This window comes from Artemia franciscana, chromosome 7, assembly GCF_032884065.1.
Source record: "Artemia franciscana chromosome 7, ASM3288406v1, whole genome shotgun sequence".
NCBI lineage: Eukaryota > Metazoa > Arthropoda > Branchiopoda > Anostraca > Artemiidae > Artemia > Artemia franciscana.
Window position 1 is genome coordinate 22,392,892 of NC_088869.1, and position 25,714 is coordinate 22,418,605.

The 25,714-nt window shown below is 34.1% G+C and overlaps 1 protein-coding gene across 5 annotated transcripts in view; it reads right to left on the bottom strand.

Moving 5' to 3' along the window:
- Positions 1-1,391: 1,391 nt before the first annotated feature.
- The window catches only part of LOC136028996 (ankyrin repeat domain-containing protein 40-like), a 29,258-nt gene continuing 4,935 nt past the window's right edge, over positions 1,392-25,714 (bottom strand). For 4 of the 5 annotated variants that reach the window (XM_065706997.1, XM_065706996.1, XM_065706995.1 and 1 more), the window contains exons 2-4: positions 19,450-19,622; positions 7,303-7,697; positions 1,392-1,919 (exon numbers count right to left, since the gene is read on the bottom strand). In XM_065706997.1, the coding sequence (XP_065563069.1) occupies positions 1,552-1,919; positions 7,303-7,697; positions 19,450-19,574 (888 nt within the window). In that variant the 5' untranslated portion in view covers positions 19,575-19,622 and the 3' untranslated portion in view covers positions 1,392-1,551. Of the gene's footprint in view, positions 1,920-7,302; positions 7,709-19,449; positions 19,623-25,714 lie in introns of those variants that run through there. The other variant, XM_065706999.1, reaches the window with a different exon arrangement.

Genomic DNA, 25,714 nt, shown 5'->3' on the forward strand with positions numbered 1-25,714 from the left:
CCAAAGGCCTGATTATATGATCTTTGAGCTATTTTTGAACAAATGGCTATCTCAAAATTTCTATCGGATACATGTGCGGAAAATACGACGCGGGGGGGGGGCTGCCCTCCGATGACTTTGACTCATAAAAAGAGCACTACAACATCTGATTTACAATCAAACGAGCCCATTTCAGTTTATACGATCACTCTTTCCATAAAAACCATATATGCCCAGGGGACATAACTTACAGCCCTGACACTGAGGACTGTAGGGGGGGGGGAGAGAATGTCATCTTCAAAGACATAATTTCCAGACATTTCAACTACACTGAACAAAATAGCTATCTCAAAATTTTGATTAGGTTTGTTTAGGGAATTGATGGGCATGGGGGTTGTTGCCCTACAATCACTTTTGACTATTAAAAAGGGCACTAGCCTTTTCAATTTCCAATCGAATGAGCCTTTTTCTCAGTTTCTACGACATCAAATGGCCATCTCAAAATTTCTATCAGATGCATTTCAGGAAAATACAAGGTGTGGAGGGGGGAGTATCTACCCTCCAATCACTCTGAATCTTAAAAAGGGAACTAGAACTTCTGTTTACCAATCCAATGATCCCCCTCCCAAGTTTATACGATCACCCCTTCTGTATAAACTTTTTGCCCCCAAGGCATAACTTACAACCCTTGCCCTTGAGGGCTGTGGGTAGGTTTTCATCCTCAAAGACGTAATTTCCGGACCTTTCAACTACGTTGAACAAAACGGCTATCTCAAAACTTTGATTGGAAGTGTTTGGGAAAATGGTGGGCGTGGGAGGGGGTGAGTAATTGCTCGCCAATTACTTTTGACTATTAAAAAGGACACTAGCCCTTTCAATTTCCAATCAAATGAGCCCATTTCGAAGTTTCTACGACAAATCCTTCGATACGAAGTGCCCTGGCCTAGAATAGAAAAGAGAAATAATAATAATAATTCATTGTGCCCACATCGCTCTTTACTTAGGCAGCGATATTGCGCTGCCTATGATTCTTGACTGTCTTCTTTCCATAGTATTTGATTGTTGACTAAATCTCAAAATGAGCCCAATAATTACTATTTGACAGATGAAGAATGATGGATTGCAAAAGATTGTTCTTTTTGGCCGTCCATCTTGGGGAGACCAAAAGCATATCGAACCCAATGAGGTGGGAGAAGGTCACGAGGAAATATTTAAAGAAAATTGGAACTTCATGAGAGAGGGGTGAAGTGCGACACTTTGAACATATTGGAGTGAAGGAGGAGTACGTGCAGCTGTGTCGGTGTCGTGGGGCTTGGTTCCGCAGTGATTTTTCAGCAGTGGTAGGAGCAGTAGCACATATTTTAACATGGACAGGAAGGGTATCTTGACGAAAAACCCGGTCTATTACATCCTTTTCATTGTAAATTGTTTTTATTCAACAAGTTGAGCGCTTTTGAAATTTATATGCAAATAGATTGTAAAGAAAAAATCAACTAACATTATAATTCACACTTAAAAATATCAATTTGAACTCCATCCATCTTCTGACACGTTAAAAAAGCAACCATTTTACTAGTATAAAACCCTCTGATTTTTATACATTGAGATTGATTGATATCCATTGCTCACTGAAGTTGTTACTTCTCCTGGCTTTGAGCCAGGTTTCAAAGATTCACAAGAACCAGCATTAGAATCCAAAACTTTACTCATGAGCAAGACAACTTCAATTTCCGTATAATCAGTAAGACGACGCACTTCAATATCCCTTCTTAATATAGTATTGGGTAATTTCCGGATTCGCTCTACGTACCGACTATCTATTTTCAATTCGTGACAGCACAGATTGACTAGGTTGGCGTAAGTCGCTTCTTTTTTTGACAACTCCACTTCTATGAAATCCTGGTCACCAGTATCAGCTATTCGAATTTTCAAGATCATTTCTAAAAACAAAAGAATTAAATATAACGACACAGTATTAAAGAAAAAAACTATTACTAAGTCTTTGTAGGACAAATAGTTTGAAATCTATCCGGATCAACATGTCATATGTCAGATCGCTCAATATCACGGTACTCCAGTTGGTTAGGGCATGTACCGAGTATTCAGGAAACCATGGATTCATATGGCTCTTCTAACAAATTTTTCAGAACTTTCCTTATTAGTTTCACCAAATGCCCAGAAAAAGGATGAATACTAAATAAAAAGATTCAGCCATTCATAACAAAGGATCCCCTCCTCAGTTGAAAAAACAAAAATAGCGGCTTAATTTGTGATTGTTTCCAATTTTGACCCTTCGCCTCCTCCCAAGGTTCACACCTAATCGTATCTAAAAAGTTGTTTCAGGAAAAAACAAACAGACTTTTAGAGGATCAAGCAGGATTTTTCTCATTGGTACACGAGTCAAAGTTCCAAAAGAGAATCGGAAGATCTTCTTTCATGAGATTCAGAGTTCGACTAGGAATTCGCTAACTGGTGCAACGAATAAAGCTTTGAATATTTCTGGGGGCGAAGGGCTCCCCTGCATAACAAAGCTTTTTGCCAGAAATGTGGTGTTTTTTTTTTTTTTTTTTTCTTCCTATAGTACGTTCCTGGGGATGATTCTCATCGCTATTTAAATGTGTCAGATATTTCAGATATATGCATATATAATCACAATTCCCCCCTCCAGGTTGTTCAAAAATCATTTCTTCTTAATATTAAACAAAATTCAGATGTTCTTCTTTAAATGAAAGTAGGCCAACGTTAAAAATCAAAAATGAATTTTCTCTTCATAATTGTAAGGTTTATTCTGGGGGGAGGGGTCTTTCGAGAAATATTTTGCAAAGGGGAACGCCCCCTTCCCCTCTTACCTCTGTGCAGGTAAGTATATGAATGTAGTCTCCTATTTTAGATTCAAAATATTTCAATAATAAAAGGAGACTTATGACACCATCAACCGAAAAATAAGTCGGACTTCAAGTCGGACTTGAAGGGTATTTCGCGTTTTTGCTGAAATTATGCAAATTTACATTAAGCAAAGAAATTCTGACTAGCACCTTGAATTTAACCAATTGTGACTATTTTGAATCAGCATAAAATGGAGAGCTCTAAAATATTTATATATATATATATATATATATATATATATATACTAGCTGGGTCCCGGTGGCTTCACCGCTGGGCCCCAGCATGGCACGCGGCAGGCTTCTATTTATGGATTCTCATTGTCCCTAGTGTTCTAACCGCAGACAGTGCTGGGTCCGGGAACCTCAAAGAGAAATTACAGACTGGGACACCCGGACACAAATCACGACCGGGACACAGGGAATATAAATGACGACCGGGACATAGGGACATAACTACAACGGGGACGCCGGGGGCACAGACGGGATATATAAATGACGACCGGGACACAGGGATTGTTCGAATAGAAATTACAGACCGGGACACAAATGACGACCGGGACACAGGGAATATAAATGACGACCGGGACACTCAAAGAGAAATTACAAACTGGGATACCGGGACACAAATGACGACCGGGACACAGGGAATATAAATGACGACCGGGACACAGGGACACATCATTAGAATAATGAGGTATAGATCTGAATACGGATTGTTTTTCCCATGGACAATTATATGTTGCATGTTCAAGTGTCAGTAAACCTGACAATCTATTTATATGCACAGACAATAGGACAGCGAAGAATGTTGTATATTCGCATGTTATACGTAGTTAAAAACATATATATATATCTATCTCTATTCACAGGTGGGACACAGGGACACAACTACAATGGCCCGTAACGACTTACGCGCGCGGGGGGGCTTGGGGGGCGCGAAGCGCCCCACCAACTAGGTGTTGGATTGAGCTGTATGCGTCATGAAGTTGTTTGTCGACTGACGTCATGTTTGTCAACTGATGAAATTAAATACCGGGACACCGGGACACAAATGACAACCGGGACACAGGGAATATAAATGACGACCGGGAACCTCAAAGAGAAATTACAGACTGGGACACCCGGACACAAATCACGACCGGGACACAGGGAATATAAATGACGGCCGGGACACAGGGACACAACTACAACGGGGACGCCGGGGGCACAGGCGGGATATATAAATGACGACCGGGACACAGGGATTGTTCGAATAGAAATTACAGACCGGGACACCGGGACACAAATGACGACCAGGACACCGGGACACAGGGAATATAAATGACGACCGGGACAATCAAAGAGAAATTACAAACTGGGACACCGGGACACAAATGACGACCGGGACACATTGAAGTGGTTTGTCGACTGACGTCATGTTTGTTGACTGACGAAATTACAGACCGGGACACAAATGACGACCGGGACACAGGGAATATAAATGACGACCGGGACACTCAAAGAGAAATTACAGACTGGGACACCGGGACACAAACAACAACCGGGACACAGGGAATATAAATGATGACCGGGACACAAGGACACAACTACAACGGGGACGCCGGGGCATATATAAATGACGACCGGGACACAGGGAATGTTCGATTAGCAATCACCATTAACAAAGCTCAAGGGCAATCATTAGAACAATGAGGTATAGATCTGAATACGGATTGTTTTTCCCATGGACAACCGGGACACAAATGACGACCGGGACACAGGGAATATAAATGACGACCGGGACACTCAAAGAGAAATTACAGACCGGGACACCGGAACACAAATGACGACCGGGAAACTCAAAGAGAAATTACAGACTGGGACACCGGGACACAAATGACGACCAGGACACAGGGAATTTAAATGACAACCGGGACACAGGGACACAACTACAACGGGGACGCCGGGGGGCACAGGGGGGATATATAACTGACGACGGGGGCACAGGGAATGTTCGATTAGCAATCACCATCAACAAAGCTCAAGGGCAATCATTAGAATAATGAGGTATAGATCTGAATACGGATTGTTTCTCCCATGGACAATTATATGTTCCATGTTCAAAAGTCGGTAAACCTGACAATCTATTTATATGCCCAGACAATGGGACAGCGAAGAATGTTGTATATTCGCAAGTTTTACGTAGTTAAAAACATATATATATATATATATATATATATATATATATATATATATATATATATATATATATATATATATATATATATATATATGTATATATATATATATATATATATATATATATATATATATATATATATATATATATATATATATATATATATATATTCACAGGTGGGACACATGGACACAACTACAATGGCGCCTAACTAATATGGCGCGTAAAGACTTACGCACGCGGGAAGGCTTGGGGGGCGCGAAGCACCCCAACCGACTAGGTGTTGGGGTGGTGCGAAGCGCCACCCCAATTGCTAGTATTTATATTGATTAAATTCAAGGTACTAGTCAGAATTTCTTAGCTTAATGTAAATATGCATGATTTCAGAAAAAAAAAGGCGAAATACCCCTCAAGTCCAATTTTTCAGAAAATTGGATCATTGAATGCTAAATATCCAAGATCCCCTAACAAAGTTTTCAAGCCCCTAACTAAAGAAATGTGAGATTTGGTATCTCTCCTGTCATAGATGAGTATTTAATTGTTTTTTTGTTTATTTTTCACCAGAAGTGATTGCATCCAACCCACAGTCATGGAATGCCAGACGAAGCTTTATTAGAATAGAGATTGCGATTCCTGTAGCCCTATCTCAGAGCCAAATTGGACAGTAACTACTAACACCCTCCTGGACTTTTTCCTCTAGGGTCGAACATAGCCAAACACGACGTCGCGTAAAAATTTCAAGCAACTCGATAAAAAAGAACAAAATACCCAAAACAATTTCAGGATCTAAAGAGAATTTCCTTTTTCAGAAATAAATAAAGTATACAGGCTATATCTTACATACCCTATACATAGTCTATAGCCTATATTTATATGTTACATAATAAAATAAATAAATAAAGTATATTCTAGTGTCAACGCCTCATTCATGCACCTCCGGAGAAATAAGAGCATATTGTAAGATTTTGAAATATACATCAATAAAAGATGCAACCCAGCAGGCTTAAAGTATTCTATATCCTCCTCCTTCCTATAACCCTCTACAACTACCATCACAAAGATTGATAATTGACAGATCGATGTATTGTGCATTTTTTAAGTTGGAAGTTACAAGAGGATAACACTGAAAATATTAGTGTTTTTGGCCTGAAGTCCCACCATGACAAAACATGAAGTAAGACTGAAAATGAATACTTATTCAACTGAAAAGCATTGAAATACACAAAACTGTGTTCCTGAAGATAAAATTCCTGGAATACCCTGAATTACGATGTTAAAAACGAACAGATACTGAAAAACCAATAGCACTTTTTTTCAAATGAAAGTTAAGAGCGATATTAAATCTCAAACCGAACAGAAATTATCATGAATATAAGGGGCTACCACCCCTTCAGCCCCTTACACTTTAAGCTAAAGTTTCATATTTTTTTTTGCCCAATGCTTCAAGAACAATTACTACAATACAAGGGCAATGTGATAAAAAAAATTTCACAATGCCTCGAAAATGCAAATGCTTACTTATTTATATTTACTTCAAAAAATAAGTTTCAAGTTCAAACGTTTTGAGAGGCAAATGATAAAGAAACACTTGAAATCCCTAGTTGACTCTTTTCTGCACTTTAAAGTGTTTTCAGTTAGTACTAAACAAAATTTAACGTATATCCCTGCACAGAGGCACGGAAACCCTTATATACTGGACACTGAATGGTGGAACACTGTTTCCTCTTTCACTATTGAAGCAGTTAATATTGAATCATTTGAGCATTACTTAGTGCTTACTCAATATTATTTAGAATTCGTTATATCTAACGAAAGTATACATAACAAATTCTTAGGTCATTGTTTTATAATACTTCAACAGTTTATTATCAGCCAAATATGCTAAACTCCTTTCTAGCTTTATTGTATGCGTCTTTCATATCATTATTGTGTACGTAGGTTGTTTTATTTTCTCACATTTTATTTAACGTTACACTTACTCATGTTAATTGTAGCCACAAGCAGTTTGCTATTTGTTGTAGTATATTGATTAATGAATAAATAAAACAAAGATTCATTTTTCAAAAGTTATTAAACATACTGAATTGCAGAATAATAAAAGCAGGCGATTCCAGGCAGGAATAATAATTTATTTGCAAAAACTAAAGTTCTTTTTGTATAACAAAAATACAAAATTGATCGTTACTTTTTCCATTCTCTTAATAAAAAGAAACTAAGTAGTATTGAATCAACTTAGAATAAAGTACATTAAAAACTAACCATGGTTACAGCTGTCTTCTTGCTTGAAAGTATCGAAAGACTTCAAAGGTAAATGTGCACAAGGCTTTGAAATGTGTGATTCTTGGATCACATCGGCTTCTAAATTAGCAGCTTCCACCTTTGGCATTTTTCTTGGTAGACTGGTGTCAACTTTATAGCACAATGGTGCATTTTTCAAGTAATTTGGAGTCATTGGGAGGGAAGTGTCCGATATGTCTGTATCATTCATCACTGATTCTTTATTTGGGTCTAGCGCCTTTACAATTTTCTCATCAGTTGTCAGCTGAACAGCTAGGTCTCCAGTTTTGGTTGATATTGACACATCTGCTCCATTTATTAGGAGAATCTCCACTATTCTTAAAAGATTTCTCTTACTCGCCCAATGAAGCGCAGTCCTAAAACAGATCTAAACATATTTCAAATTGAGAGCTAAGTCAAAGTAACCAAAATAATGTATAGGAATGTAAGGTATATAGGTAGGAGGAAGGGCTTTTCAACCCATCCTCCTAAGTCCCGCGTTTTCAGTTTCCTCTATATTTTGTATATAGATCGCCTTTTTGTTGCTGTTTTAGACCTTCCCATCCCTCCCCCCACTCTAAAATAAACACAGACTTCAGGCAATGCATCTTTGTAATAGTCAAACTCATAGCTTTATCTAAATAAAAATAATGCATTTTTGTCACATTTACTGAGGTAGGTATAGCTCTTTAACCAACTATGACCATAGCCACAATAGATACGCCTGAAAAAAGAGCATTCTTGGTAATACCTTTTCAATTTTCTGGAAGGCGGCTTTTAGGACCAATCCAAGATTGAGGAATTCAGATTGAGAATGAGGAATTCAGAGAGAGGAATTCTGATATTCAGATAGTTCGCCCCAAAAAGAAATAAGGCTTCCGCAATATTTTTTGGGTGAAAGGTAGAGCTACCTCACCATTTAGACACGGGGTTGACATCAGTGACAGTCCCGTGTGACTATCAACCAAATTACACTAAAGTCCTATAAACAAAACACAAGCTTAGAAGCATCTGTGTGGCATAAATAGGAATCTTCTGGGGATTTGATATATCTGGACTGTATCAAAATAAGATGAATTGTTTAGAAGTGCCTTCAAAAAACCATTAAAGAAGAAGCAACAACTGCAATCAACACAGAGCAAAAATCTGAGACACTTTAATACCAATAAGCAGCATCATACAGTTTGAAGACAAGACTCGTTAAAGTGCAAGGAGCAAGCGTTTAAACATGCGTTAATAACTTGTTATCTGTCAGACTCCCCTTCAAGTTCCCACATCACGGAGGAACCACCCACCATAATGAGCAGCGCAGAAACAGATAATACACGTCTCAGGTAATATCAGACTTACAAGCCGCATTATAGAGTATCAAGGAAAGAGTGATTAAACTGCAGGAGTCTAGTGGCCTAATATGCTTCAATAACTGATTGCTCCAGCATTCCACAACAATTAATACAACTAGCAACTCACTGCAGCACCAAGCCGTACGAGACCAACACAACTGCACATGCTCCCGTTCTATCTCGGTTGATTCAAAGCATCACTCTACACCCCCTCCCATAAAGTTTCAATCTCCGTAGCCGTACTCTGCCTTGAAAGTACCATGGCAAGGAAGAAATCCTAGCAGCAACGAACATAGAAAATACACCCTTCTCAAAGAAAATCATGCCCCCACTAAGTGTGGGAGGAGGATAGAAGCCACTGAATTGTTCCAACAGCCTCTATTATAACAAAAGAAGAAATAAGCACCAATCACAAACAACCTCAATCAGACGGCAAAGGAGAAAAAAAAATAAAAGCCCTGGGTGAATTTTGCAATTTCTCAATTCAAATACTAAGCCTTAAGGTAATCAATAGGCCAAATTTTTTGAAGAATTGATAAGTTAAGTTGGAAAACAATTACGTTGGAAGTGAAATTACAAACACAAAGTACAATAAACGAGCAGAGTACCATTTTCACTAGCAACGTCTTATTGTACAACTACAGAAGAGAGAATAATGAGGACTAAAAATCCATTGATCCATTCATTGAGAATCCATCCATTGAGACAGTGAACCAACAAAACCTATTTGAATGTTTCGGCCCTATATCTAAGGGCCGTCTTCAGCAAAGAAAATAATAAACAATTAAACACTTACAATAAAAGTTTTCGGTTAAAAATCCATTCTTTTTTTTAAATAGCCTTGGCATCATTACTTCTTAACGAAAAGTTCAGCCAAGACTGTGTGATAAAAGCTAACATTTTACAAGCTAAAAAGGTTCATTCATTGAACTAACTGTATTTATTAAAAATTGGAATAATTTCTTATTGCGATATTTGCCTTCTCTGCAGCTAATCTTGTAGTTCTTTTGGGATTGGGCTTGTTTTATTCGTTCCTACTTTTGTGTACATAGGGTTGAGTGTGTATTCGCCCAAGTCTCTATTTAGGGATGTATTATTATTTAATTTTCGTTTGATTTCGATTGCCTCGTGGACAGTTTGTTTGATTCCTAGGTCATTGCTAATTAGAATTGTTTCGTCAAATAGAACATAATTGTTTGGATTTTCAAAAATATGATTGCTTAAAGCTGAATCGAAAGATATGGAGTTATTTCTAGATTTTAATGCTTTTTCAATACTTTCTTTGTGTTGCTGTAATCTTGTTCCTAAATTTTGGTGGGTTCGACCAATGTAATAATTTCCACAACTACATGGTATTTGATACACCCCTCTTAGACGAGTAACTGGGGTTTTATCCTTACCAGAATTGAGAAGATTCATTATACTTAAATTATTTGTGAATACAACACGTAAATTGTTTTTTAAACAAACTTTTTTCAGTTTTGAAGTAATTTTCGGAATATAAGGTAGGTAAATCGTGCTTGTGGGATTATTCAAATCGTTTTCTGGTGTGGGGTTTAAGGGTTTAGAAAAATGCATCTTTAATCTTTGAGCAATAACCCATCCTGTTTACCTTGCACGGATTTCTCCAGGCACCCATCTGGAGCTGGTTTGACTTTGGCTAAGCTTACAGGGGCACACTATTAACCCTCGTTTCAAACCAAATAACCGACAACATCAGGATTTGAACTCCCATCCCGAAAGACATAGGATCACAAGTCTAGACTTGTCTAGACTTGTGCCACTCAACTAGTCAACTTGTCAACCACTCAACTAGAAGAGTGTCGAAACCATGCAAATCAACAGCTGATGGTATTTTTTGAATATTCGTATTTATTTCTAGCGGATTCACACGCTGTTTTGGAACTAAGAAGAAAAAGTACCCTATTTTAATAATTATCATTCCAGAGAATATTAATTTGCAGGATCAAAATCGATTTCATTCCCCTGGATCTATTGATCCTGTCCATCAAATTGGCAGTATTATATCAAATATTTCTGTAAAATATTTTGTTAATATTGGATTCTTTTTGGAGGGCCCTATTTATGTACTAAATATTTAAATAGAATTCAAATTCAGTATATATATGTATATATATATATATATATATATATATATATATATATATATATATATATATATATATATCTATATATATAAAAATAAGTTGTCTGTGGATCTGTGGATGGATCAGGTGACGTCACCTGAAAAAACTGGATCAGGTGACGTCAAAACTGAAAAAACTAAAAAAAGGCAAAAACTACAAAAAAAACTAAAAACTAATAAAAAAAATAAAAAAGCTAAAAAACTAAAAAAACTAAAAAAAGGCAAAAACTACAAAAAAAAACTAAAAACTAATAAAAAAGCTAAAAAACTAAAAAAACTAAAAAAAGGCAAAAACTACAAAAAAAACTAAAAACTAATAAAAAAAATAAAAAAGCTAAAAAACTAAAAAAACTAAAAAAACTAAAAAAAAAGGTAAAAAACTAAAAAAACTAAAAACTAAAAAAAAACTTAAAAAAAAGGAAAAAACTGAAAAATAAGCTAAAATAAAGGTAAAAACCAAAAAAAAACTAAAAAAAAACTGAAAAAACTAAAAAAAGGCAAAAACTACAAAAAAAAACTAAAAACTAATAAAAAAAAGTAAAAAAGCTAAAAAACTAAAAAAACTAAAAAAACTAAAAAAAGGTAAAAAACTAAAAAAAATAAAAAATAAAAAAAAAACTAAAAAAAGGAAAAAACTAAAAAAACTAAAAAAAAGGAAAAAACTACAAAAAAAACTAAAAACTAATAAAAAAAATAAAAAAGCTAAAAAACTAAAAAAACTAAAAAAACTAAAAAAAAGGTAAAAAACTAAAAAAACTAAAAACTAAAAAAAACTAAAAAAAGGAAAAAACTGAAAAATAAGCTAAAATAAAGGTAAAAACAAAAACAAAAAAAAAACTGAAAAAACTAAAAAAAGGCAAAAACTACAAAAAAAAACTAAAAACTAATAAAAAAAGTAAAAAAGCTAAAAAACTAAAAAAACTAAAAAAAGGTAAAAACTAAAAAAATAAAAATAAAAAAAAATAAAAAAAAGGAAAAAACTGAAAAATAAGCTAAAATAAAGGTAAAAACCAATAAAAAACTAAAAAGGAAAAAAGGAAAAAACTAAAAAAAATTTTCATCTAAAAAACTAAAAAAAACTAAAAAAGGTAAAAACTAGATTAAAGTAATTCGAAAAAAGAAAAATGGTAAAAAACTAAAAAAAAACTAAAAAGAAAAAACTAAAAAAATTAAAATTGAAAAAATAAAAAAAAGAAAAAACCCAAAAAGAAAAAACATAAAAAAATAAAAAAGATAAAAAACTAAAAAAAAACTAAAAAAGCTAAAAAAGACACAAATGACGACCGGGACACAGGGAGTATAAATGACGACCAGGACATAAGTAAAAAAAAAAACTAAAAAAACTAAAAAAATGGTAAAAACTACAAAAAAACACCGGGACACAAGGAATATAAATGACGCCCGGAACACTCAAAGAGAAATCACAGACTGGAACACCGGGACACAAATGACGACCGGGACACAGGGAATATAAATGACGACCGGGACACAGGGACATAACTACAAAGGGGACGCCGGGGTGCACAGGGGGATATATAAATGACGATGGCGACTCAGGGAATGGTCGATTAGCAATCACCATCAACAAAGCTCAAGGGCAATCTTTAGAATCATGAGGTATAGATCTGAATACGGATTGTTTTCCCATGGACCATTATATGTTGCATGTTCAAGAGTCGGTAAACCTGACAATCTATTTATATGCACAGACAATGGGACAGCAAAGAATGTTGTATATTCGCAAGTTTTACGTAGTTAAAAACATATATATATATATATATATATATATATATATATATATATATATATATATATATCTATATTCACAGGTGGGACATAGGGACACAACTACAATGGCGCGTAACTAATATGGCGCGTAACGACTTACGCGCGCGGGGGGGGCTTGGTGGGGGCGCGAGGCGCCCCCACCAACTAGGTGTTGGGGTGGCGCGAAGCGCCACCCCAACAGCTAGTATATATATAAAAATAAGTTGTTTGTTGGTGTGTGTCTGTTGACTGACGTCATGTTTGTGTGTCGACTGACGTCATGTTTGTGTGTCGACTGACGTCATTGTAAGGATTGAACATTATGCCGTCATGAAGTTGTTTGTCGACTGACGTCATGTTTGTCGACTAACGAAATTACAGACCGGGACACCGGGACACAAATGACGACCGGGACACAGGGAATATAAATGACGACCGGGACACTCAAAGAGAAATTACGGACTGGGACACCGGACACAAATAACAACCGGGACACAGGGAATATAAATGACGACAGGGACACAACTACAACGGGGACGCCTGAGGGAACAGGGGGATATATAAATGACAACCGGGACACAGGGAATGTTCGATTAGCAATCACCATCAAGAAAGCTCAAGGGCAATCATTAGAATAATGAGGCATAGATCTGAACACTGATTGTTTTTCCATGGACAACCGGGACACACCTGACGACCGGGACACAGGGAATATAAATGGCAACTGGGACACCGGGACACAAATAACAACCGGGACACAGGGAATATAAATGACGACCGGGACACAGGGACACAAATACAACGGGGACGCCAGGGGGCACAGGAGGGATATATAAATGACAAAAGGGACACAGGGAGTGTTCGATTAGAAATCACCATCAACAAAGCTCAAGGGCAATCATTGGAATCATGAGGAAATTACAGACGGGACACCGGGACACAAATGACGACTGGGACACCGGGACACAGGGAATATAAATGACGACCAGGACACTCAAAGAAAAATTACGGACTGGGACACCGGGACACAACTACAACGGGGACGCCGGGAGCACAGGGTGATATATAAACGACGACGGGGACACAAGGAATGTTTGCTTAGAAATCACCATCAACAAAGCTCAAGGGCAATCATTAGAATAATGAAGTATAGATCTGAATTCGGATTGTTTTTCCCATGGACAATTATATGTTGCATGTTCAAGAGTCGGTAACCTGACAATCTATTTATATGCACAGACAATGGGACAGCAAAGAATGTTGTATATTCGCAAGTTTTACGTAGTTAAAAACATAAAACCCGCCTACTAGGTATTGATGTTGCTAGATGTTGGGGTAGCGCGAAGCGCCACCCCAACAACTAGTATAATATATATATAAATATATATATATATATATATATATATATATATATATATATATATATATATATATATATATATATATATCTATATATATAAAAATAAGTTGTCTGTCTGTCTGTCTGTGGATGGATCAGGTGACGTCACCTGAAAAAACTGGATCAGGTGACGTCAAAACTGAAAAAACTAAAAAAAGGCAAAAACTACAAAAAAAACTAAAAACTAATAAAAAAATAAAAAAGCTAAAAACTAAAAAAACTAAAAAAAGGCAAAAACTACAAAAAAATAAAAACTAATAAAAAAGCTAAAAAACTAAAAAACTAAAAAAAGGCAAAAACTACAAAAAACTAAAAACTAATAAAAAAAATAAAAAGCTAAAAAACTAAAAAAACTAAAAAAAGGTAAAAAACTAAAAGCTAAAAACTAAAAACTAAAAAAAACTAAAAAAAAGGAAAAAACTGAAAAATAAGCTAAAATAAAGGTAAAAACCAATAAAAAACTAAAAAAAAAACTGAAAAAACTAAAAAAAGGCAAAAACTACAAAAAAATTAAAAACTAATAAAAAAAGTAAAAAAGCTAAAAAACTAAAAAAACTAAAAAAAACTAAAAAAAGGTAAAAAACTAAAAAAAAATAAAAATAAAAAAAAACTAAAAAAGGAAAAAACTGAAAAATAAGCTAAAATAAAGGTAAAAAACCAATAAAAAACTAAAAAGAAAAAAAGGAAAAAACTAAAAAAAATTTTCATCTAAAAAACTAAAAAAAACTAAAAAAGGTAAAAACTAAAAGAACTAAAAAAGAAAAAAATAAATGACGACACTCAAAGAGAAAGCGACCAGGACAAAAGGAATGTTCGATTAGCAATCAACAAAGCACCGGGACACAGGGAGTATAAATGACGACCAGACATAAGTAAAAAAAAAACTAACAAAACTAAAAAGAAAGTAAAAACTACAAAAAAACTAAAAAGAAAAAAACTAAAAAAAGGCAAAAACTACAAAAAAAACTAAAAACTAATAAAAAAGCTAAAAAACTAAAAAAACTAAAAAAAAGGCAAAAACTACAAAAAAAACTAAAAACTAATAAAAAAAATAAAAAAGCTAAAAAACTAAAAAAACTAAAAAACTAAAAAAAGGTAAAAAAACTAAAAAACTAAAAACTAAAAAAAACTAAAAAAAAAGAAAAAACTGAAAAATAAGCTAAAATAAAGGTAAAAACCAATAAAAAACTAAAAAAAAAACTGAAAAAACTAAAAAAGACAAAAACTACAAAAAAAACTAAAAACTAATAAAAAAAGTAAAAAAGCTAAAAAACTAAAAAAAATAAAAAAACTAAAAAAAGGTAAAAAACTAAAAAAAATATAAAATAAAAAAAAACTAAAAAAAAGGAAAAAACTGAAAAATAAGCTAAAATAAAGGTAAAAACCAATAAAAAACTAAAAGAAAAAAAGGAAAAAACTAAAAAAATTTTCATCTAAAAAACTAAAAAAAACTAAAAAAGGTAAAAACTAAAAGAACTAAAAAAGAAAAAAATAAATGACGAGACAAAAGGAATGTTCGATTAGCAATCAACAAAGCACCGGGACACAGGGAGTATAAATGACGACCAGGACATAAGTAAAAAAAAAACTAACAAAACTAAAAAGAAGGTAAAAACTACAAAAAAACTAAAAAGAAAAAAAAACTAAAAACTAATAAAAAAACTAAAAAATCTAAAAATCTAAATAAACTAAAAAAGAAAAAAAAAGGAAAAAAATAAAGAAGAAAAACAAAACTAAAAAACGAATGTATATACAGACCGGGACACCGGGATACAAATGACGACCGGGACACAGGGAATATAAATGACGACCGGGACACAGGGACACAACTACAACGGGGACACCGGGGGAAACAGGGGATATAAATGACGACCGGGACACCGGGACAGGGAATGGTCGATTAGCAATCACCATCAACAAAGCTCAAGGGCAATCATTAGAATCATGAGGTATAGATCTGAATACAGATTGTTTTCCCATGGACCATTATATGTTGCATGTTCAAGAGTCGGTAAACCTGACAATCTATTTATATGCAAAGACAATGGGACAGCAAAGAATGTTGTATATTCGCAAGTTTTACGTAGTTAAAACCATATATATATATATATATATATATATATATATATATATATATATATATATATATATATATATATATATATATATCTATCTATATTCACAGGTGGGACATAGGGACACAACTACAATGGCGCGTAACTATTATGGCGCGTAACGACTTACGCACGCGGGGGGGCTTGGGGGGGCGCGAAGCACCCCCACCAACTAGGTGTTGGGGTGGCGCGAAGCGCCACCCCAACAGCTAGTATATATATAAAAATAAGTTGTCTGTCTATCTGTGGATGGATCAGGTGACGTCACCTGAAAAAACTGGATCAGGTGACGTCAAAACTGAAAAAACTAAAAAAAGGCAAAAACTACAAAAAAAACTAAAAACTAATAAAAAAAATAAAAAAGCTAAAAAACTAAAAAAACTAAAAAAAGGCAAAAACTACAAAAAAAACTAAAAACTAATAAAAAAGCTAAAAAACTAAAAAAACTAAAAAAAGGCAAAAACTACAAAAAAAACTAAAAACTAATAAAAAAAATAAAAAAGCTAAAAAACTAAAAAAACTAAAAAAACTAAAAAAAGGTAAAAAACTAAAAAAACTAAAAACTAAAAAAAAACTAAAAAAAAGGAAAAAACTGAAAAATAAGCTAAAATAAAGGTAAAAACCAATAAAAAACTAAAAAAAGGCAAAAACTACAAAAAAAACTAAAAACTAATAAAAAAAGTAAAAAAGCTAAAAAACTAAAAAAACTAAAAAAACTAAAAAAAAGGTAAAAAACTAAAAAAAATAAAAAATAAAAAAAAAACTAAAAAAAAGGAAAAAACTGAAAAATAAGCTAAAATAAAGGTAAAAACCAATAAAAAACTAAAAAGAAAAAAAGGAAAAAACTAAAAACAATTTTCATCTAAAAAACTAAAAAAAAACTAAAAAAGGTAAAAACTAAAAGAACTAAAAAAGAAAAAAATAAATGACAAAACTCAAAGAGAAAGCGACCAGGACAAAAGGAATGTTCGATTAGCAATCAACAAAGCACCGGGACACAGGGAGTATAAATGACGACCAGGACATAAGTAAAAAAAAAAAACTATCTATATATATAAAAATAAGTTGTCTGTGGATCTGTGGATCGTGGATCAGGTGAAGTCACCTGAAAAAACTGGATCAGGTGACGTCAAAACTGAAAAAACTAAAAAAAGGCAAAAACTACAAAAAAAACTAAAAACTAATAAAAAAATAATAAAGCTAAAAAACTAAAAAAACTAAAAAAAGGCAAAAACTACAAAAAAAACTAAAAACTAATAAAAAAGCTAAAAAACTAAAAAAACTAAAAAAAAAGGCAAAAACTACAAAAAAAAACTAAAAACTAATAAAAAAAATAAAAAAGCTAAAAAACTAAAAAAACTAAAAAAACTAAAAAAAGGTAAAAAACTAAAAAAACTAAAAACTAAAAAAAAACTAAAAAAAAGGAAAAAACTGAAAAATAAGCTAAAATAAAGGTAAAAACCAATAAAAAACTAAAAAAAAACTGAAAAAACTAAAAAAAGGCAAAAACTACAAAAAAACTAAAAACTAATAAAAAAAGTAAAAAAGCTAAAAAACTAAAAAAACTAAAAAAACTAAAAAAACTAAAAAAACTAAAAAAAGGTAAAAAACTAAAAAAATAAAAAATAAAAAAAAAAATAAAAAAAAAGGAAAAAACTGAAAAATAAGCTAACATAAAGGTAAAAACCAATAAAAAACTAAAAAGAAAAAAAGGAAAAAACTAAAAAAAAATCTCATCTAAAAAACTAAAAAAAACTAAAAAAGGTAAAAACTAAAAGAACTAAAAAAGAAAAAAATAAATGACGACACTCAAAGAGAAAGCGACCAGGACAAAAGGAATGTTCGATTAGCAATCAACAAAGCACCGGGACACAGGGAGTATAAATGACGACCAGGACATAAGTAAAAAAAAAAAAAATTAACAAAACTAAAAAGAAGGTAAAAACTACAAAAAAACTAAAAAGAAAAAACAACTAAAAACTAATAAAAAAACTAAAAAATCTAAAAATCTAAATAAACTAAAAAAGAAAAGAAAAGGAAAAAAATAAAGGAGAAAAACAAAACTAAAAAACGAATGTATATACAGACCGGGACACCGGGATACAAATGACGACCGGGACACAGGGAATATAAATGACGACCGGGACACAGGGACACAACTACAACGGGGACACCGGGGGAAACAGGGGGATATAAATGACGACCGGGACAAAAAAACTAAAAAGAAAAAAAAACTAAAAACTAATAAAAAAACTAAAAAATCTAAAAATCTAAATAAGCTAAAAAAGAAAAAAAAAGGAAAAAAATAAAGGAGAAAAACAAAACTAAAAAACGAATGTATATACAGACCGGGACACCGGGATACAAATGACGACCGGGACACAGGGAATATAAATGACGACCGGGACACAGGGACACAACTACAACGGGGACACCGGGGGAAACAGGGGGATGTAAATGACGACCGGGACACCGGGACAGGGAATGGTCGATTAGCAATCACCATCAACAAAGCTCAAGGGCAATCATTAGAATCATGAGGTATAGATCTGAATACAGATTGTTTTCCCATGGACCATTATATGTTGCATGTTCAAGAGTCGGTAAACCTGACAATCTATTTATATGCAAAGACAATGGGACAGCAAAGAATGTTGTATATTCGCAAGTTTTACGTAGTTAAAACCATATATATATATATATATATATATATATATATATATATATATATATATATATATATATATATATATCTATCTATATTCACAGGTGGGACATAGGGACACAACTACAATGGCGCGTAACTATTATGGCGCGTAACGACTTACGCGCGCGGGGGGGCTTGGGGGGTGCGCGAAGCGCCCCCACCAACTAGGTGTTGGGGTGGCGCGAAGCGCCACCCCAACAGCTAGTATATATATATATATATATATATATATATATATATATATATATATATATATATATATATATATATATATATATATATATATATATATATATATATATATATATATATATATATATATATATATATATTTTTTATATATATATATATATATATATATATATGTATATTTTCAATTATTTGAATAATTTGTCATTTTGCCATTATTGTCAAAAGCAGTTTACTTTAAATTTTGATTTTTTTTTTCAATCTCATGGTAATGCAGGGCCATTTCACATGCAGGGCCCAGCCGCTATAATCACCCTTTATCCGGCTCTGGGTCCTGGCATGTAATTTTTGATAGGTTTCAAATTATATGGCTTGAAATGTTAGTAGGAAGGGGTTGTAAAATAGATTCACGCTTGCTCTGGATACCAAAAAGTCAAAATTATGGCCTTGTAATGCACGCTTACCATCCATTGATGTCATGTTGTGCATTAACATTAACACCTCTATTAAGAAGTTCTACAACAGCTTCAAAATCTCCAAAACATGCCGCCTCTCTCAGCATTTCTTCATTGAATCTTGATTGGTTCATGATGAAGGCAAAATTCTAAAATATCTTCTTTTCCAAGAGCATGGAGAACTGAAAAAAAAATTCAAGCTTGTATATATAAAAAAAAAATATATAATATATAAAAAAATATATCTGCATATAATAAAAATATATCTTGTATATATAAAAAATATATCTGCGCAAATATCAGTTGTATTTACATTTTATTCACTTTTGCTTCGCATAATAAAAAAAAACCGTTTTTCTGACAGAGGGGCAAGAAGTATATTATATTTGTCTGCATTTCTTATCAAGCCTATATTCTTTATACTAATCTAGCCCTAACTATTTTATAATCAACACGAGAGCATTACACAAAATAATTATTTTCAGAAGGTTTTGAACTGGATCCAAAGAAACTTGGATCTTTAATAAAAATTTATAATTTAACAGATTAAAATTATACTAAATTTCATGCTTTTTTTTTCTGAGCAATGCTGCATTATCAGTGGCACTAGTGTTTACTTTAATTTTCCTAAACCTTGGCAGAACTACAGTTTGAGAGTTTTTTCTAATATAGAAACCTGTGAAGCTAGTGAACACAATATTCAGGGATGGATCTAAAGCTTGCATTAATATCCAGAAGGGGGATATCAAGTAGCCTATCCACCTCTATTCCTCCCTCCCCTCCAGGCACCAACTTATCATGGACTTAGAAAACTCTTCCAAAAAAAGCCTATATAAATGGAAAACAAGAGCTAAGAGCTCATATGGCACTTGTGACGAGGTCGGAAGAGCCGAGAGCTCATATGGTACGAGGTTGGAAGAGCCAAGAGCTCATTTGGTACTTGTGAGAAGGTCAGAACCTAAAGAATCCTAAAGAACCTAATGAAATACCTCATTTTTATAATCTTTCAGAATTAACCCTCGCCCCCACTCCCCCAAAGAGAGCGGATCCGCCCTTCCAACTCCCCCGAATGTCACAGGATCTGGTCGGAATTTGAAATTAGAACTTTATAGCACAAGATCCTTCTAAATATCAAATTTAATTAAGATCTGGTTACCCTTTCGTAAGTTACAAATACCTCAATTTTAAATCTAAGCGTTTCCCATCATTTTAGGTCTCCCCACCCCAAACTTCCCCCAATGTCACCAGATCCGGTCAGGATTTAAAATAAGAGCTTTGAGCCACGATATCCTTCTAAAAATCAAATTTCATGAAGATCCAATCACCTGTTCGTAAGTTAAAAATACCTCATTTTTTCTAATTTTTCAGAATTAACCCCCCCCCCCCAACTACCCAAAAGAGAGCGGATCCGTTCCGTTTATGTCAATCATCTATCTAGGACTTGTGTTTATTTTTCCCACCATGTTTCATCCCGATCCCTCCACTCTAAGTGTTTTCCAAGTTTTAGGTTTCCCCCTCCCAACTCCCCGCCCCCATCACCAGATCCGGTCGGGATTTAAAATAAGAGCTCTAAGACACGATATCCTTCTAAACATCAAATTTCATTGAGATCCGATCACCCGTTCGTAAGTTGAAAATACCTCATTTTTCTAATTTTTAAGACTTACTCCCCCCCTCCCAACTACCCCAAAGAGAGCAAATAAGTTCCGATTATGTCAATCATGTATCTGGGACTTGCGCTTATTTTTCCCATCAAGTTTCATCCCGATCCCTCTACTCTAAGTGTTTTCCAAGATTTTAGGTTTCCCCCCTCCAACTCCCCCCAATGTCATCAGACCCAGTCGGGATTTAAAATAAGAGCTCTGAGACACAATATCATTCCAAACATCAAATTTCATTAAGATCCAATCACCCGCTCATAAGTTAAAAATACTTCATTTTTTCTATTTTTCCGAATTAACCGGCCCCTTCTCCCCCCCCCCAGATGGTCAAATCGGAAAAACGAATATTTCTAATTTAATCTGGTCCGGTCCCTGATACGCTTGCCAAATTTCATCGTCCTAGCTTAACTGGAAGTGCCTAAAGTAGCAAAACCGGGACTTTAGGTTTTCCCCCTCCAACTCCCCCCAATGTCATCAGATCCGGTCGGGATTAAAAATAAGAGCTCTAAGACACAATATCATTCCAAACATCAAATTTCATTAAGATCCAAATACCCGCTGATAAGTTAAAAATACTTCATTTTTTCTATTTTTTGCGAATTAACCGGGCCCCCACTCCCCCCCAGATGGTCAAATCGGGAAAACGACTATTTCTAATTTAATCTGGTGCGGTCCCTGATACGCTCGCCAAATTTCATCGTCCTAGCTTACCTGGAAGTGCCTAAAGTAGCAAAACCGGGACCGACAGACAGACCGACAGACCGACCGACAGAATTGGCGACTGCTATATGTCACTTGGTTAATACCAAGTGCCATAAAAAAACTAAGAAGAGACTGAAAGGTTGTTCTCATTTTTATACCTCCATGCCGTTCTTACTTTTAATTAGTAAAATTCCAGATGAGAGGCTCTTCACTATCTTGAAAAGCAATCAAGCTATCTGAATTTAACTGTCAGGAATGGAGCCAAAAATTTAAAGGAAAGGGCTTTTCAAGCTCCTATCTCTATTCCTTCCTAATTTATAGGCTTGGAAGATTGCAAAGAAGATAAGACTTATCCTCACTTGGGCAAAAACAAAATTCTTAAATTTGATGCAGTCTACTTTTCTTTGTTTTAATCACACAATTCTAGGATTTCTCTTCGATTTTTTTTTTAATGTGTTTTTACAAGTTGTAGCCTTAAAAAATTACAAATCAGGATTTAGAAAAGATATGAGGCTCAAAAAAACTTTTCTGTAGCCTTATTTGTGCAGTAGATATGTTCCTGTAAGTCTTACTTTTAGAGCATAAACATTGTAAAAGTTCATAAAGTCAGCAGTCTTTGGAACAGAAAGGGGACAAATATTTTAAAAACCCTTTAGGGTTGTAAATTAGATTCTACACACATTTCTGAACTTTGTTGTATCTTCTAGCACATTACTGATTAATATTGTGCATTTTGATGCATAATAAATTGTTGTGCTACAACTACTTACAAAGATAGTAAATACCTTTTATTTAGAATGTAAATTATGTAATATAAATTTAAATTGTCCCCTGTAATGTAAATTATCCTGCCTCAATTACATCCTACCTCTAAAAGTCAAATTATGCAGAGAATTAACACAAGTGCGTTCTATATTGCCAAGACAAACTATGTAAGCAAAAAATAGGCTACTTTAAGCCAAACTTAAAATTGAGACAGTTCCATTGCCTGTTGTCATATAACCCTTGAAACCTACCTTTAAAAGTCAAATTTTGCAGAGAATATAGCACAAGCGTGTTCCATATTGTCAAGAAATACAAAGTAAACATAACATACTTTAAGCCAAACTTCAAATTGAGACAATTACATTGTCTGTTGTCATACAACCCTTGGAACCTTGTAAGCAGCAGCGGGTGAAGATGGACACTTGAACACATTCTCTTCGATCCTTAATTGGACTTTTGGTCCATCATTGAGGGTTTCATTTACCTGACTCACAACATTTCCAAGATATGGTAAATAATCATTTCTTTGGCAGTAACCTATTTTAGTCTAATGACCTATCTAATCAAGCTGGTTCAGCAACCCAAAAAAAAAAGAGAAATGATTCAGCAATCTTATAGAAATGCTCTCCTTCTAAACTAGCTACAACAACAACAACACAACTAATGCTTAATTTTTATCAGTATGTTCTTTTATAGGCATTTTTAACTTAATACTACTGCTACTACTAACAGCTCACCACACCACTATGCCGTCAGAGGCTGACACAGCTATGCACACTCCTCCTCAACCCCAATTATAGCCTACCTCTGCAAACCCTCTAAAGAAGTTGTCATTTCTCTTAAATCTTTCCTTAGGACCCTCCCCCCTCCATTTTGGAGACGACCTGCTCTTTATTTGGCTCTAGATGTTTAGTCTACCAGGTATTCTCTCATCCTTCATCTCCAGCCCATGTCTCAGCCATCTAAACTTTTCTCTCATTTAGGCTGAGGATTCAACCACATTCTGCTTCCTGTTAGATATATGGCCAGTCAGACAGGTACCCAAAACAATCCACAAGCAATATCTCTGGAAAACATCTAGCAAGCCCTTTTTCGTCTTTCAGACTGCGCAAGCTTCAAAACTATACTTGACCACTGTCATAACTGTACCTTCCAATATTCTAATCTTGGTTTGCTGACTTATGTTCCTATTCTTCTAAACTTTTTTCAACTGTGAAAAAACACCCAGGGCCTTGACTATTCTACTTTTAACATCTTCACTAAACAAACCATCTTTACTGATAATGCTACCTAGGTAAGTGAGACTGTCCACTTGATTGATCTTCTCATTACCCTGCATTACCTCTTCACCTTTGCTTATTCCTAGACTTAGCAGCTGAGTCTTCTTAGCATTAATTTTCAAACCTATTCTTTCACCTTGAACTCTCAAAACCTCAAAAGTTCATTCGTTTTGCTAATATTTTCATCTAGGATGCTTAAACATCAGCATAATTCAAGGAGAGTCTCACTTCCCCATTTGATTCCATGTTCTCTCATTACCTTTGCTGTGCTTCTTAGGACAAAGTACATTAAAGTAATCCATATAAATAGGGATAGAATGCAACCCTGTTCAATTCCTAGTTAAATTCAAAAACAGCTACTAACCTCACTTTCTACCTCAACTGCAGCAAGATTATTCTTGTACATAGCACTAATCACTTAAAAGTATTTATTTGGTATAACATACAAGGATAGGACCATTGATAAAGCTCTTTTATAAGCTTAATCAAACACTTGCTCAAAATGTATAAAACTGGACACTAGAGGGGTTTGATGACTCAGGCACTTCTGAATTAATCTAAGAATGCAAATTTGGTTTAAAAATCCTTTCCCCTTCCTAAGAACATACTGTTCTTTTCTTAAGACTTTATCTCCAGCATCTCTAAGTCTAAAAAGAATCATCATACTAAGTAATTTGCTCCCTCCAAAAACCAAGCCATCACATCAATAATTACCATCACTATTGTTGTCTTTCTTATAGTGAGGTTTAATTAAGAATTAAAAAATTAATCTACCAAAATTGGTAGATACTTCCTCTTTTTCAAAAACTGTCTTCATAATCTTCAGTAATTTATCCCTAACTTCACAGCCACCGTGTTTTAAAAAACTCATTTACTACAATATTAGTAACTGCGGTTTATTATTTTTTTAATCCTTTTAGTACTGTCACTAATTCTTCCTCATATAATTAACCTCCCTTCATCTCCAAATTGTCGCAATCTTTTTCACTATTGTTTATATTATTTCCTGTTATTTTATCACTGCTCTACCCATCTGTATCTTACTCTTATTGCAAAAATAATTGTGGCTCCATTCCTACCTTGGACTGGGACAAGTTTAGATTGAGTATTCTTTCTCAATTTATTAACATGACAGTACAATGTTTTACAACTATGCCATCTGGCAGTACTTTCCAGATCTTCAGCAATTTTATCAATTGCCTTCAGACCTCCTTAATTCCTATTATATGCTTTCTCCTCTTTCCTCACAATCCTTTTATTTTAATATGATCTATCATGCAAATAACTCTTGCATAAGCCCCTCCTCTCTGTTAAACATAAAGCATTTTCACAAATATTCCTAGATGTGTTTCTATCTTTATTCCCTAAGACACCATCAGCAACTTCACAAACGATTTTTCCAAACTTATTCTATCCATCTTCTACATTGTCAAATTTTAGACTCTCTGGCAAAGTATTCAACTGTTACAGGAAAATTTCTCCTAAAGTCTTATAAACACTCCTCACCAGCCGCATCTAAATCACACTAGAACCTTCAACTTCTTAGAAGAATCATCACCAGTTTGTCATTCAGAATCTTCCTAAAGCTGCACAGGGAACTGTGAGACCAGTACTGGACTTTGGAACCTGCCTTGCCAGGCTCTTTATGAAAGAGTAAATCCAGCATTGGCCATTTCTTTGTTTTCAAGAGAATAATTAATGTAATTTGTTTTTGGTTGTATACTTTAGAGTGTCCACATACTTCTAATTATATTTCCTGCATGGTGTACAATGTTGTTTCAAGATATTGGCACAAAAGCATCATTGCAAGATTTGAAAAGCAAGAGATGTTGGAAATGAATTAGAAAAGTAAAGGTAATTGTGTAT